The 16,863-nt window shown below is 38.5% G+C and overlaps 1 protein-coding gene across 1 annotated transcript in view; it reads right to left on the reverse strand.

The window, feature by feature from the left end:
• Positions 1-89: 89 nt before the first annotated feature.
• The window catches only part of NUP205 (nucleoporin 205), a 67,303-nt gene continuing 50,529 nt past the window's right edge, over positions 90-16,863 (reverse strand). Inside the window, exons 29-43 of the mRNA XM_026648866.2 lie at positions 16,157-16,427; positions 15,548-15,646; positions 13,645-13,793; positions 12,380-12,571; positions 11,969-12,090; positions 10,598-10,736; positions 10,240-10,366; positions 9,070-9,146; positions 7,394-7,522; positions 7,058-7,184; positions 5,784-5,950; positions 4,944-5,067; positions 4,075-4,203; positions 3,260-3,333; positions 90-1,968 (exon numbers count right to left, since the gene is read on the reverse strand). Coding sequence (XP_026504651.1) covers positions 1,816-1,968; positions 3,260-3,333; positions 4,075-4,203; positions 4,944-5,067; positions 5,784-5,950; positions 7,058-7,184; positions 7,394-7,522; positions 9,070-9,146; positions 10,240-10,366; positions 10,598-10,736; positions 11,969-12,090; positions 12,380-12,571; positions 13,645-13,793; positions 15,548-15,646; positions 16,157-16,427 — 2,079 coding nt within the window. The 3' untranslated portion in view covers positions 90-1,815. The remainder of the gene's footprint in view (positions 1,969-3,259; positions 3,334-4,074; positions 4,204-4,943; positions 5,068-5,783; positions 5,951-7,057; positions 7,185-7,393; positions 7,523-9,069; positions 9,147-10,239; positions 10,367-10,597; positions 10,737-11,968; positions 12,091-12,379; positions 12,572-13,644; positions 13,794-15,547; positions 15,647-16,156; positions 16,428-16,863) is intronic.

Consider the following 16,863-nt stretch of genomic DNA (forward strand, 5'->3'; position numbering starts at 1 on the left):
TGTTCATTTTTTCCATGTAGGTCATTCCTGAAATCACTATGACCGGTCACTATACTGTTAGGCTTGCAGCAATTACTGTTGATTTGGTACATAAGAATATTAATAATATGGGTGCATTTATCGGGATTGTTAAATACATGCAGGGTGGCCAGATATAAAACAGGAAAAATGGATGCATGCCTATGTTTTTTAATTGAGAGAACAAAGAGGAATGGTTTCAGATAATGCATACTATAGGTCCTTGGGCAGTAGGGTCTAGTATTTTATAAAACATGGTAAAAATGTGGCAGATTATTACAAAATTTATTATCCAAAGAGTAAACCAGAATTTGAAAAGTTACAGCACCACCTATTTATGTTGGTATAGTAGAAAGTTCATTTCCTTGGCATTCAGGAGTCCTGACCCAATAGGGAATTATTATTGGCAAAAATTAAAGAATTCCCTTAATCTGTTCTTGAAGTACTGAACAAATACTAGTCAGTTACCATATCACAGTTTTCCAAGGTGCAGTAAAGTACATTAAACCAGGAGATTTCCAGAATTATATTTTTGAATTCTCTTCATAGGGAGTCCTGTCCACTTACTTTCTTCATTTTGTGGGATAGGATAGGTGTGTGTATGAGGAAGGGAAGGGAAAGTGGTTGAGAATCACCAAGACTTCACTAAAGAATAAACAATTTGTATCTAACACTATTCTTTCAAAACCACTAATAACCACAAATTGAAAGACTGGACCATAAAATAATCCCAGCCAGACAAATATACCAATCTCCTATACAACACAAACTGATGACAAAGTGAGCAATTATTAATTGTGAATAAAAAAATATACTAGGCAATGGACATTTAGAAAAGACAGAACTCACCTGCAAATATGAACAGTCTGTGTTAAAGACAATATATGGAAAGTATTAAAAAGTTCCAATGGCAATGTAGACCAGAGTTGATTTACTACTCTTCTCTGTGTAAAAGAAGATTTTGGTATCTCTCTTTTTCCTCTTACAGGCCAAACCCAATGTTCAAGTGTGTTTCCTCTTTTGTCACAAATTTCATTCTGTCCCTTATGTATCTTTATGCCCAATTCCTGGCACACTAGCAAATAGGAATGAACCCAAAAGGAGGCCTAAGACGTAGAACAGACCACATAGGAGAAGCAAGTGAATAGACCTCAGCTTTTCTGATCACATTTCCCAGCATGGGTCAGCCTCCCCCCACGTTCTTCACCATTTCCTCAGCACCTAGAATTGTACAAATGCACATATATACATTCATGTCTGTTGGAAGGGAACAAGACAACAAGTGAACAGAAGCAGGCTAGTCATGGATGGAATAATGGCCTTCCACCAAGCAATCCATTTTGAGAAGGACACGCACATCTTGTCCTCAAGAACCGGACCAAGAAATCAGCATTTCCATTAAGCGTGTGATCCACAGTGTGGAGGCAGCATCAGTGAGAACACCATAAATGGGGGCTGGCAGTTCGCATTTCTTTCAAATCATCACATGGATGTGTGCAGATTTCCCAAATACAAAGCTCAAGATTCTTGTTAAATTTTCCATTGTATTTCCAGTGTTTTCTGTCTATTCTCTTACAGTGACCATAACGCACCTTTAAAAAAATCCTTTATTTTTCCTGTGAGGATGGCAGTAGGCAAGAAAGAATACACAAACTGATTAATTAGTGATAAGAAAAAAAAAGGTAACAAAATATTTTTGGCCATAATTTAGAAAAGGTAAGTTCTATAAAATCTGAGTTTAAGGCAGTTTGCCCGGGTTCGTTACTTGTGGAGGCAAGCAGCATGAGGAGGAGTCCTTTAGGTCCTTGATACCCTTAGTAGACCACGGATACGTCTGACAAGTGCTTGGATGAAAGTATAGCGTGACCGGACTTTCGAGTATAACCCTTCAATATCAAGGAGCTTCTTCTGCAGAGATTCACCAAAGCTGTTGGTGGCTTCAATCTGAAGCTGAGGAAGAGAAGAAATTTGGTGAAATGGACAGTGGTGTCTGGTCCTCTTGTTAAAGGAGGTCTTTTCATCATTAATCACCACCAATCGCCCTTACCCAGGCCACACCCACTTCCATTGCTTCAAGCCCCCTCTTAGAAGAATATAAATATTGGGGGGGAGGGGAAATCTCGTTTGGCAAATATTAAACAGATCCTTATGTTTGTCTATCTAACTCATACACTAGAAAGTATTTCTGTGAGGGTTTTTTGGTGAAGTACTTAACATTTTAAACACGTATATGTTTTGACTTTAAAAATACTACTTGTGTGCTGCAATCTAAGCACATGCATGTTTGGCAAATCAGAGCCTTACTGTTATATAACTTGACTTCTTAAATTAAGGAATTGTAGAAGAGAGTTGCCCTTATAGGCAAGATTCTCAATATATGTTATAGGCTATATAACAAAAATCCATGTATTGAAAAACATGTTTTGTTATTACTGATGGAAAAGGCTATTTAAAAAAAGAGCTGAATTCTAGACATTATTATAGGATGTTATTGTATATATTCTCTTGAGTGGTTGGCTATAGTCACAAAAAAGTGTATGCTCCTTATTTTACAACTCTGTATACTGTTAATCAGGATTGAAACAAAAAGTTTTTATTTTCTTATTTGCATACAAACATCAAGGATATATGTTCGCATAGTTCTGAGAATAGATCATTAATTAACCTGTGCTGGTTTTGCTGGCTGTACCTCCAAGCAGCACAAATTATTTTAGGTTCTACATAAGCAGTGGCAATTTCTTAGCTACGTCACAGTCAGCTCCCCTTCCTCTCTCTTTACTATTGTCCATCTGCAGCTGACCAAAAATGAAGAGCTGCAGCATCACACAAAACTAGGAACCCTGTCTTCAATTCACCAAACTAGCCATCCCCAAGGACCACTGACAATTTATTTCAGAAGCAAATTATTAAACAGCTGCAGCTTATTAGTCTAATTTACAAGAGAATAAGAAAAAATATTTTTTTCAGTAATTTGGACCTTGGTATTTCATTTGCAATGTTCTAGATTTTGTGCATTAACATGGTTGTGTGCATGATTCAAAAATACATGTATAGCAGTGCAACGGATACCTTTTGAAAAATCGTGTTACACCCTATCTGTAGTTCAACTAAGCATTTAGCAGCAAGGTTTCGCAGATCACTTCTAAACATGGAAACTATAAACAGACTGCTGACAATAACTTCATGTTAGCAACACATCAGGTATGCCATAATTAAGAATATTTTATCTACTGCATCTCACCTGATCTATGTCATGCTGGCTCACTCGATTCTTCCCATTTCTGAAATCCAAGTTAGGCTCCGAACTGAAGGAATCTTGGAATAAAATGCACAAATTTAAATTCTACATTCCACCTGCTGGTGAATACCATATATGTGCAGGTATAAAGCAAGGTTAACACACCAAATGCCTATTTTGTACACAACACAAAGTTAAACAAGGATGAAGAGAAAATCACAATTGATCTTTCTTGACCTATTGATGAATTCTCTCTCAACCATTAGTGTAGCAACTTCATATAACCCTGGATTACACAACATGGCATGGTCAACAACAATAACCTCCCCGTATTATCTTTCCTTCCCTCACCAAATCCATTGGTGAGTTAATACTGTATCAAGTTAAAAATATTTTTAGAAAACAAATGTCCTTACATCTGTTCTTAATATCACCTTCAATTATTACATTTGAAAACTTTTTAAAAATATATAATTTACTTTTCACATTACTTGTTTACTTTTTCCAATTTCACTCAGTTTGACCAACAGAAAAAAGACTAGTCGGTTTCACTTGTTTCTAGACAAACTCACTTTTTACTTCTCATCCACTACTACAATGCTGCAATATTTGGGCTGCAAATACTGCATGGGTATGTTTAAATCCAAACCAAAACTTTTTATTACAAACAAATTAGTAAAACATTATTAATGTTAAGTTTTGTAAAAATCTATTTAGAAAACCTAAATTTTGATGTTCAATCTCTTGATATTGTCAGATATTTTTATGTTTAATTTACAAACTAATGAAAAGGCACCTGGGGGGTTGAGAAATGTTACCTTGTAGCCTTCTGCTCTTAAATGAAGTCCTGGAGGCCAGCAGCGAATCTTGGGAATCAGTAGGGGTGCAATGCAATAGATAGTATTCCAGGTGACGCCAAAGAATAAAGAGGCATGTTTCTATGATATCTGTAGACATGCTTAGTGAAGGAGACTAAAGTTAATTTATGCTGATTTTAGATTGTAGCCCTATTAGAGGTTTCAAAAGAAAGCTCTGATGTTGCAAAAAGCTCCATGCATGTTTAACTTGGTGCATATGACAGTGATTGCAATGAGCCTACTCATATGGGTAAAGTTAAGCATGTGTTTGCAAGACTGGGGACCAAGGTCTCTGTTTCTTGGGGACCAAAATGACTCTGATAGACAGCTCCTAGTTGCCACTGCCCTCCATTTTTTTCCACAACAGTAGTTCCAAGTTACTTGCATGGCTTGTACATCCTGACAGCATGCTTGGTGGACCTATACACTTGATTCTTTTTACTGTTGCCTGCTTCCAGCTCTAAGGGCTTTGTTGTTCAGCTGTATTTCCACTTCACCACAATGGAGGAGAATCACCATCCTAATCAGGTCAATTAACTTTATTTGTTGTTGACTTCTATGGAGATGATGCTATGTTACTATTGACTTTCCTTCAGAACTGCTACCACAACTAGAAAATAAATGTTTAAATGCTGAGTGTAGAGGAACATGTACCTCCTATCAACTGATTTAATTATCAATATCTTCTTTCCTAGGATTGGCATTGTTTAAAGTGGTCTGAAACCCAATTGATGGCAAGGCAATAAAACAAACTACTCCCATTTCTCAGCTGACTTTTTCAATTTTTCTGGAGTGTCACCATTGGAGCTGTCATAATTCCAAAAGGATACAGGAACATAGGGAAAGCAACTTGGCCCGATTGTTTATCAGCTTCACCAGACGCCGTCTTGCCAAAACATATTTTTGGGCGGTAGAAATTTTGTCTACCCCAGCTGGCATCACTGACTGACACAGCTATGGCAAGAAGAAAAGATGCACAAAGATTCAACATTATGCAGCAAACCAGAACAAAGTGTTAAAAGTCAAGAAAATATCCATAACAGCCTTGTAGAATTTTGTCTCCTGGGGAAGTTCTCTCTCTCTTCTTATCCTCCCTCTCCCCCCCACCCCAGTCACCACAAAAACAAAGAAACCAAGTCCTACCCCACACCTTTCTGGCAAAATCTGAAGTGTTCCTTCAGGATCAAAACTATTTTATCAGTTCATGTTGGTGGAACAACGGTCACTTATCTTCAGTTCAATTATCCCTCCCCTCTGTAACCCAATCATCGCTGCAGAAACTGATGGGAAACTCACACCTGTTTAATGTCTACTTATTTTGTCTGGCTGGCCAGTCACGAGATATCAGTGGTGACCAGTCTCATAATGTATGTCATGCTGATCTTTAAGAGTGCCAGTAGTAATAGTTTCCAATATAATTTGCAGTAAATATCCATTCAGTACCCTCCACAAAACTTAACCTGACATTTTTTGATCCCAATATAAATGACCACTTCCATGGCCATTTAATTCCCCCTTCGTCAACTCCAACACTACCCCACTCCCCAACAGTAAAAAGGAACAAGTATAAGATTGTCACAGCTCAATACTACAGATGCTTCTACATCTAGTTTATTTACAGGCAACAGATACTTCTGACTGTTCATAATAAAGCCTACAGAATCTGTTACCTCCTTTATCTCATCTGGTGGGAGCTGCTCCACATTCTGTAGCTTGTTAACATTCTGACGGTGGCTATCATAGTAACTGAAGAAATCATTAGCATTCTGTTTCAGCAGATAGACAATGATGCCCAAGCCAGGCAGGCGCCAATATGGGACCACTGGTGCTTGTGTATCTAGGGGAGATCACCATCGAAGTTAAAACAAGTTCTTTGAAGCCCCACAGCTATGCAGCTTATCCTCTACTGTTTGTCACCACCATAGTGTCAAGGATACGTAAGTACTGGTAAACTTTATTTTGGATATGTGGGCCACACTTATTACACATGAGATCCTAGGACAAAACTCAGTGATTTCATCTCTTGCTGACACATGGCAGGCAAGCAGACAGCTGTTAGCATTCAATGCCCCACATTTGTTTTTGTGATGAAACCTTATAATTTTTGCTTTGTGCAGAGCTCACATCCAGTCTCCCTCCCTGTTAATCAGTGGCAACAAAAAGAGTTTAACTCTGTATGCCCTACAAGGGGAAATTTCAGCTGTGGTGCAGATCATTATTCCAAGCCATAGTAGGAGCACTGGGGCTATACATTAGCCACAAAAGATTACTTCCATGCTTTGCACAACAGCTCAGGGTCATTAAACCCTAGAATTCTGAGTGTCCTCTGACAGTCATTCTGGGATGCTGAAAGGATAAAAAACAAATGACTTCACATAAACCCAATCCATTTATCACTCCGGCTTTCCACCATAGATCACTCTCAATAGTGAACATGCTACCTATAATTTTTCACTGAACTAACTCAGGCTTCAAAGATCTCAAAAAGCTAATTTTTATATTAATAGTAATTCTACACCTTTTAAAATGGCTGCTCTAACAGGGGAAGAGGAGAATTCTTGAAAAACATGTTCTTACACATATAAGATAATCAAATGGAAAATAAAAGTCACTGGTTGGATCAAGGCATATGTATCACAATGACAACTTAGAGATAACACAGTACCATTTCTTTCTAATAGCACTGCAAAATATTTACTGCCAAGAAAAACTTAATTTCCACTGTTGGGATTGGTGGTGTATTGTTTTAATACACTAAATTTTCTGCCAGTCAATCTCATGCCACCCCCATCCTCCAATTTGTTGCAATTTGGCACAATTAACATCTCCAATAAGTTAGAAAAGGCACGTTGCACACGTCATGAATGAGGTGTATTACCTGCTATCAGTCCAACTTTCACAATTCACTCTCGGATACATACAAAGAAGTCAACCACAAACTCACCTTGGCGGGGTCCATCTCGGTTGGTTGACTCTGACAGACTAGGAGTGAACAGACAAACTGTGTGCTGAAAGGTGGGGGCACACTGTAACATAAGTGACTGGCAGTATTCCATTACGTTTGCACAGATCTATAGAAGAATCACAGAAAGTCAATACAAGTAAGACTGATGAAATATTGGGCAGACAATTAATACTATTTTCAGAACTCTTCAAATTGCATACATCAGTATGACGACTAGAAATGGCTACAAATCAACCATGCCAGGTATCTTACAATTCTCAATTGATGATTTTAGCAGTGCTGTGAAGATGTAACTTTGTTCCCCAATTTTCTCACCTGTTGCATGGCCAACTCAATCTCATCCCTCTTGCTCACTCTGTCTCCCTCAGCATTATCATCTTGCAGTTTAAACTGATGCAGTCTGTCTGAACCTCCAAACCGACTTAGAAGTCCTAAGCACTGGCGCTGCGACAGGAAGCAAACTTAGGTTAGTGTCTTAGCCAAAGAGTTAAAAAATTCCTTTGATATTTACAAGCAATAAAAATGATACATTTGCATTAATAATAATCATCTTACAGCTCTCATTAACCCTTTACTATCTATTCTATCACACAAGAAGCAGTAATACAAATTAAGCATTTCACATCACAGGAGTAATTTTGTAAGCTAAATTTAAACTCATATTTACCTTAAAATGTTTAAATCAAAGAATATAAATTTACTTTTTGTCTGTCCTTAAATCAATTTGAAAGCAAATGGTACTTTTAAAGGACCCCAATGGGACCCAATCTTAAATTTTGAGAAATTACCACAGTTTGGAAATGTCCAATTTAGTTAGACTATATCCAGTATGTCATCTGAAAACACACTGGAGATAAATGTCTTCAAACCCTTCTCATGTTTTCAGTTTCCTGAAAAAGGCCCAATGTTACCACACTGGATTGTGATTAGCACCAATCATTTTAAAATTCTAAAACTAAGATTAGACAAGAAGATACTAAACCGTGTAAATTTGAAGTAAACAAACCATTTCCAAGTCAAATACATTGTATACTGCATGGTCTGACAGGACGGCAGTAATAACTACCTACCAGGATGGTTGTGTTCTTAGTTTAAGTAGGGCTATTATGATCACCAAATATACCTCAAACACTGAACCAGTTCCACATGGCAATTATTAAAATACTCCTTAGAAATACTTATTGCTAAATACTTTTGGGGGGAGGGAGGTGTAGAGAGAAAATTAAATCAAATCATCTTTTCTTACTTAATGACCACAACGGCATATGGGCTAGAATACAGTACTTGCTGTCTTTTCACTCAATTTGTTACAAGCATATTATTCAGGCCACCCAATTTTTAAATTAATAAAGAAATTAAATTGCACAAAACAGGAACCCTTCCTTTGGTTTTCCAGGGGGACTCATGCTGAGGGATGCAGAAGTTGAGCATTCAGTCCCATCAGTACTACAGCAGCTGCTTACTGCTTGCAAGCCCACTTTTGGCTCATCTATGGAGTAGCAATAATCAGGGGTTCAAGAGAACACATTATCTTACTCTCCGGTACCCCTCTGCACCATATATCTGGTTTCTCCTTAAAAGGGACAAAGAAAGAAATAAGACTTTGGGTGTGTCAGATACATCAACAAGTGGAGCTGAGGTTGTCCCTATGATAAGAGAGTGGTAGTGGAATACTTCTGAATTACTTCATTTTGGTGTTGGCCTCAAAATTCCTCCCCCTTCTTCACATCTAGTAGATGAATCCTACAGATCTCTGCAGGCTCGACTGTAAAATGAAAGTCTCTAACCTAATTTTCCTTTTGCCAAAGACTTCAATTCTGGTTTTTTTTGGGTGGGGGGGGGGGGAGGAAGGGAGGAGATAAGATTTTCAATTCTTAGTTAGAGAGAAACAGATGTATGTTCTATGAGAACTGGTACAAAATTAGGATGCAATTCTCATTTCAATATGAAATTCCAAACAGACATGGGACTAAAATATAAAACTCAGTTACCTGAAATCGTCCTATATGTCCTTGTAGCTCCATTTGCGTCCCTTCGTTAAGATCAATGTCAAATTCACCTAACACACCTAACAAAACAGACATGAGAGGATAAGATACAATACCGGGGGGGGAGGGAGGGGTAAAATTAAAAACACTTATGGTTTAGTATTTTACATTTAACTAATAGAGCTGGTCAGAAAATTTCCATCAAAATGAAATTTTGACAAAAAACTTTTGCACAAACATTTTTGTGAAGAATGTGTTCTGATCTAGCTGTAGCTACTAAGAGATATAGGATTATGGAATTACATTATTTATTGAGTAATACTATATGCATTTTTTTAAATAAAGTTTTGGGGTGAATTTCAGCACTTATGAAAAAAATGAAGCCGTGGCACAGAACTGGCAGTGTTGTGCAAGTTTTTCCACATAGCTAAACCAATAAACTTCAGTCACGACCTACAGCACTGTACGGCCATTGTTATTCTAGTCATAGGCCCCTTGTGAGGAAACACTACCAGTCATGACAAAACATAGTATGGTGAATTTGGGAGGAGCCCAACTATGTCCACAAGGGTCTAGAGCAGATCACCAAACCCAGCACAATAGTGAATAGATACTTTCATGAAGGTAGATCCCCAGAGAGAGGAGATTAGTGCACTAACCTACAGTATCTCCCCCAAAAAACTTTTTATAAATAAAAATGTACGAAACACTAACTATTACCAATTAGGAAATAATCTAGATTATTTTAGGCAAATAATTTACTGTGCCTCAGTTTTCTCAGTTGTAAAGTGGACTGGCTGAACAATCCCCTTGTATCTACCTCAGAGTTGCATTGTGAAGATGAATTGTAGTAGACTAATATTAGAAGACTGAAAACACTGTATAAGTATTAGGTATTATTATGCAAATGCAGCAGGCAAGTCGAGCCTACATCAACATATTGTGGATTCCACATCCACTGCCAACCTACCATTCATTGCCTCAATAACAATTATTTATTATTTCCCATGTCTCTTTCCAAAGCTATACATTCTAATAAGATACAATTTTTAACAGATTTTCCATGGTGCATTTTATTCCTTTGACAGTATATCAAAAAGAATCAAGCTTATGTGACTAAGTCAGACAAGTGTAACAAAATTGGAGTTTTTGCAATCTAAGATATAACCCTACCAGGCAGAGCTGCTTTGCTGATTATTCCAGTCAGAAAGGCTAGTTCCTGAAGTGATCCTGCACTGACATCTTGACACCGCAGGATCGCCTGGATAGTATCTGAATGGGATATTAGAAACTGCAAAACCTGAACCACAGAAAGGAGGAAGGAAAACATGAGTGATGAAAAAATTTAATAGTAATTAATAAATAAAATCTGAATTATTACTATAAGAACTTTAGTGCAATTTCTCATATGGGTGAAGACATTATAAAGAAAATGTTACTGACAGAAAAAATATTATACATAATCTGGCAACAAACAGTATCATCAGCCAATGTTGGACACCGGAAGATAATTCTTGGCCTCTTAGTTTACCTGTCCAGCTGCCTGCAGATGTTGTGCCATGCTGGATGTGAGGATCACCTGGCACAGCTGGAGGGCTGGGAGAAGAATCTGGCGATAGCGCTCCACAGGAGCAGGAATGAAGACAGGGGGATCTCTCATTCCAAACATTCTGAAGAGGTTTAAGACGAAAAGTATCAATAGTTGAAGGAAACTGGAGGCTACAAAAACAGACAGTTTACAAGTACCCTAAAGGGCACGGAAACATCACAATAGTCAATAACAGCTCCTTATTTAAGGCAGTTATAAGGCTCCAGTATAAGGCCAATTTCACACAGATCCCTTTTTAACTTCCTCAGAAAGCTGCTTTAGATCTGAAGTTTCCCATCTATTCTCTAGCTAGAAAACAATGTTTCTTTGTCCTCATTGAAAACAAATGGCTTCTAAAACACTCCTTTCAGGTTCCAACAGGGCTTGTAAACTCCAGCTGATATAGTTAGACCTCAGTGCTTATTGAAGCCCACCCACCCCCTTTTTAAAAAAAAAATTAGCTCTTGTTGCAAAGATTGCTTGGAAATCTAAAGTGAGTATTAGGGTTGGAAATTAGTCAAGATGATTTTTTCCTAAACACACAAGTTATTCCTTTTCTTCCCCCAGCCACCTCACAACCAAAAGTTTCACATTGTGTCCCCACCCCCAAAAGACACTGGCCATCTGAGCTCCTGCTCCTGGTTGCTAGCACCTTAAAAATAGACACATTAGCTTCCTGCCAGGAAAGTTAGGCAGTGTCTAGGTTACTCTAATTAACCAATTTAACAATGATGTACAACTCCATGGAGTTGCTGTGTCACATATAATTACAAATATCATGAAACAACTTGGAAATTAAATTTTACTTCAATATTATATGTTCCGTGTGTTATTACAGGAAGGAAGGAAGGAAGGAAGGAAGGAAGGAAGAAGAGAATGCATCAAATATGGGCTCTAAGCACACCCTTCAAACCACCTCCAATCCCTCAAAAATTAAGTCTACAATATATAGAAAAATGGTTTAAACAACACTAATTTTCGCTGCTGTAGATTTCAGCAACTTCAGCTCTAAACTAGAAGAACCAAATTTATGTTTAAAAAATTATGGACTACTTTCCACAGCATCAGATAAGCTAGAGGGCTTTATATCCTGGAGCCAACTGGAAAGTACCATAATTTACCCCTTTATGCCTGGTAAACCGGGATTTTCTATGCCAACAAGACAGCTTGAATTTAGCTACTGAAAAGTTAAACAGAGAAAACATTTTTGATACAAGGATGAAAGACTACAGAAGTCAGTGATTTTTGCCTCCTCCAAGAATGGGTCTTATGGTCTAGCATTCAGTTGAAAGGATCAACTCTATGGACACCTACCCCTGACGATCTGTCTCTGGTCGCATGTCATATACCTGACACTGTGCAAGCCTCACAATCACTCCAGATCTCAGCAACTCTAATGCCCCCTGTTGGATTTTAGCCACTCTGGTCAAGAATGCCTAGAGTATAGAAGAGAACAGGGAAAAAACAGTCATGCAAACTTACAGTGAGACTCTATTTATATTAATGTTCTCACCCTCCTTGCTTTCAACACTATCCCAAAACATATCTACTATATGCAGAACAACTTTTGCTGTTGTTGAAAATACCATATATTGAAGAAACAGAAAGGCCCATATGGTTTTTAAATGTGTAATCTGTTAACTGGATGTGCGCACTTATCAAGAATGTGAAGCTCAAGAAAGTAACTGTAGTTTTTGAAGAAAACAGTCCCAGGGGAGCTCTTACCATTTTGGATTCATAGGTGTAAAGAGCTTTAAGTAAAGGAGGCTGAGGCGTGAGTAAGCTCTGAAGAGTAAAGTCATCATCTGCTAGGCTATCCACAAGCACCTTCAGATAGCCACTGTTGGAGAGATACAAGAGCCATTGCTGCTGCTTGTCTACTGAGACAATGCGATCAAGTAAAGCCAGTGCTAGCATCTAAAAATAATAAACAAAAAAAAAATAATTAAATCAATTAGCCAGAATGCTGAGATTTCTAATACATGCCTAGAGACAGGTAACGTGTTTATACATTGAAATTCAAACCTTATTTTGGTCCACTGTTTGTAGAAACCTCTTAACAAAACTGATTTTTTTTTTCCCCTCCATATACTAACCTGTTCTTTTATTTGGAAGTTATTGCACCATCTAGTTTGTGGGGTTTTAGTATAGAGGAAACCAACTTGACTCCTTTTGTTGTTTATTGCTCTATCTAGCAAAACTAATACTTGGAATATCTTCAAAATGCTTCCAAACAGTGCAGGGACACTTATCTACTTGAAAATAATATTTGTGTGGTTTTTTTTTTAGTCTACTCTTGTTACAAGTAGCATGTAACCTCACTATATCTGAAAAATAAGCGAAAACATTTTCTCTCTTCAGTTTGTTTACTGGCGCATTTGACAAAACTACCTGTCTCGTCAATTTCACTCCTTCCCCTGGATGAGTGGATCTTTCATACAGCAAGAGGAGAAAGAGAAATGTTTTAAAAAATTGAAAATATGATGGTATAAATCACAAAAGTTAGGACAGTGAAATACCTGAAACTACCTTTAAACACAGGTTTGAAAACGATGATGTCACTGTGAGGATTTTATTCACATTGTACAAGTAAGGAAAGGGTCACAAGGAAATCAAGAGATTTGCCCAAGATCAAACAGCAGGTCAATATCAGATCCAGACATTGGATTCAGCAAGTTCTAGCTTCCAGTCCTGTGCTTTGTCCTCTAGACCATACTACCTCTGCAACAGCATTAACAATGGCCCCGCTTCTGCACAGCTAGCAGGGTGAGTTCACACATTGCTCTTCAATGGAACATACCAAAATAATGGTTTTAAAAATATATACACATCTAAATTGTCAAGTGTTTTTTTTTTATTTCAGTAGATATTTGTAATACTCACCAAATTAGAATAAAAAAATTATCAAATGTTTACCGAAATAGTTGAAAAGCATCCCTTTTAAAAACAACAACAACAACTTTAGGCTACAAGGGAATAGATTCATTTACCCGGCCTATCTCATGACCATCACAGGCATCTCTGCAGACCACCTCCATGAGGGCAGCCCCGTAGCTTTCAATAATTGCCATGTTTTCTCGCTGCAGTTTACTGAACGCATCTTCTGGAGCTGTCAGACGTTCCCACATTGTTTTCTTGGCTATAAAAAGTGAGAAAAATAGAATTAAAGGAGATGCAGAAGGATGAAGTGGTTTGATGCAGCAAAACAGCAACCTAGATGCAGCAAAACAGCCGCCACTTCTTTCAGGACATTAAAGTAGTCACAATCCACAATCTATATATAATCTCAGTAAGTGTGTAGGGGGGGGGGAGGAGGAGGAGGAGGAGGAAAGAGAGAGGTTATGTTGAAGTGAAAAGGTTCCGGTACAAATATGTTTGGTCCAAAAATCAGTTACTCTGGCCAGAACATCCAAGTGGGGTATGTGTGTATACATGTATGTATATATCCCCTCCCCTCAGATGGTCTGGTCAGGAAAACTTACTGTAGGATAAAATATATATAACATGCATAGGTGCTGGAACTAGGGGTGTGGGGGGTGCTGCTGCTGCTGCACCCCCCTGGCTTGAAGTGAAGTGGTTTCTATTATATCAGGGGTGGCCAACCTGTGGCTCTGGAGCTGCATGCAGCTCTTCAGAGATTAATATGCGGCTCCTTACCTAGGCACCGATTCCAGGGCTGGAGCTATAGATGCTAACTTTCCAATGTGCTGGGGGGTGCTCACTGCTCAACCCCCTGCTCTGCCCCAAGCCCTGCCCCCACTCCACCCCTTCCCCCAAGGCTCCTGCCCCTTCCCCAGAGCCTTGCATGCCCTTGTTCCATCCCCTCTCCTCCTCATAGCCTCCTGCGCACGTGAAACAGCTGATTGCGGTGAGCAGGGGGAGTAGGCGCTGATTGTTGGGGGCTGGCAGGAGGTGCTGGGGAGTGGATGGGGGGCTGCTGACGTATTACTGTGGCTCTTTGGCAATGTACATTGGTAAATTCTGGCTCCTTCTCAGGCTCAGGTTGGCCACCTCTGCATTATATACAGGATTTACAGTTTTGTTCAATGGCTCACAGCACCCCCACTACAAAAATTGTTCCAGCGCCCCTGTATATATGCAAACTCTTTCAATTGAACCTAACAAACTTCCACTGAGATCAAAGCAATCAATCCTAAGGGAAGCAAACAAGATGAATCCAGTGGAAAAGTGTTATTTCCAAAGCAACGAATAAATTGTAAAGGAATTGTAACAATTTTACTGACACTTTCAATCACTGCAATTCCCAGCACTAATAAAATCATAGTGGTGGTAGTCTGAATGACCATGCATGAGACCCAAGTTTGATTTCTGATCCTGATCCCTTGCTCTGAGATTCAGCAGTGGGTAGGACTACTGACGAGGCAAAGAATTCAGCTCTTAAACAGAAAGTGTGGCTGGCAACAGTAGCCCTGCTGGTTGCTTAAGGAGCAGTCTCGACTAGCTTTGAAAACGAGTTCCTTTCAAGTCATCTTCCGCTAGACGAATGGTAGCAGTGCAAAAAAGCATTAAGAGGTTCCTGTAGTTCCAAATGAAACATAGAGAGTGCATAAGCAGGAGTGAAAAGAATGTTTTCCAACAGCTTCCAACAATTTTAACAGATTTAATAATTTCCAACTGGCCCTGAGCCCTTTAACAGATTTGTAATTATGGTTCCTACTTGTTAAATGGACACTGAACAACAGATCACACATTTTAGTCCTTGATATCAGGAAATCCTAAGCTCATGGCACATAATACATTTTGAATTAACACTTAGAAATGGCCGTTGACAATTCTCTGTCCTGACTTAATTCTGACACAGTGAGATAACAAACAGCACTGAGTTTGTTACCCAATTGGTCTTCCTTTTCTCAAAACACAATTGTATCCTACCTGCTTCTAAGGTGTCTGGTTCATCTGGTCTTTGGGCAATCTGTAAGTAATAAAGCAGTGATCCATACAGGTGTGTTCTCACTCGTTGGAATCCACCACCTGGTCATAGGAAACAGTTATTTGTAATGGAACAAATTGATACAAGTCAAATCATTATTCTATTAATACCATCTGTGCCTCCCACTTAATTTATCTTCACAATGCTAATGCTGGCAGTAGCAAAACAAATGAAAAATTATGTTTTCTTATACGAGAGCTTTGCCTTTGGTGTACCGATCCAGGGTTATGAGAATGAGTTTGGCAAAGCAAGGTCTTGTCTGATAAGCTATAACCACTTCAATATTCAATCCCCTTATATATATTCACACCACATAGCCCTCCACCTCAACAGTTCTGATTTTCAGGATAGCATGCTAAGTAACTGTCTCCTCGGAGTAACATAACTTACAGGATGTCTATAAAGGTAACTCTGAAAGGTGCACCTGTATTAATGTCATAAAGAAGTTCAATCCAGTGATTTAAGGGGGGTTCACGGTGCATTTATGCAGTCTCGGCATGTTAGAATCCATTCACAGACAGTGCAATTGTTTTATGCTTTTAACTACATACCTGTTTTCAAAATGAAATCCAGTAGTTTTTTTAAGATGATATGGAGGGAAGAGTCACCAATGGAAGCAAAACCCACAGATATGCCCTCTGAACCAGGTGATGAGGTGAAAGAACCATCCAGCATCAAGAAATACTGGGAGTGTCCAGGTACAGGGACTGCAAGTGGCCGCTTTTGCTCAGTGCGCACAGACTGGCTCAGGTGAGCAGTAAGGGTAAACACAGCCCCTGCCACCACTGGCATTAACTCCTGAGCTGCATCATCATCCAGGATCTTGAGGACGGGGGGAAAAAAAAGAGAAAATGTATGATTTCAGGAGGTAACAGACCACTTATTCAGCTGCCCACATCTACATAATTTCTGCAAGCAAAAGGAACACATCTTAATGTTACATTATTTGACATTTTTATTTCATGAAATTAGAAATAGAATATTTTCTATACAAAATAAATCAATATCTGAACACAGTGTCTCTTTTCAGAAATAGCGTAATATAATATTTTGGACTAGACTATTAGCCTTTGGGTTCTCACTTCCCCAAACTACAAACATAATGACACTTGTATTTGGGCAGGGAAACAGAAGGAGAAGAGTGTAGTGGATGTATTAAAGCCTGATTTTAAATAGTTCACATATAAACAAACAAGTTAGCGAAAGAACAATTCAGCCATGTTACATTTCAATATTTAAAAAAAAATTCATATTAGAA

Source organism: Terrapene carolina, unplaced genomic scaffold, assembly GCF_002925995.2.
Source record: "Terrapene carolina triunguis isolate 2854851 unplaced genomic scaffold, T_m_triunguis-2.0 Scaffold68, whole genome shotgun sequence".
Taxonomy (NCBI): Eukaryota; Metazoa; Chordata; order Testudines; family Emydidae; genus Terrapene; species Terrapene triunguis.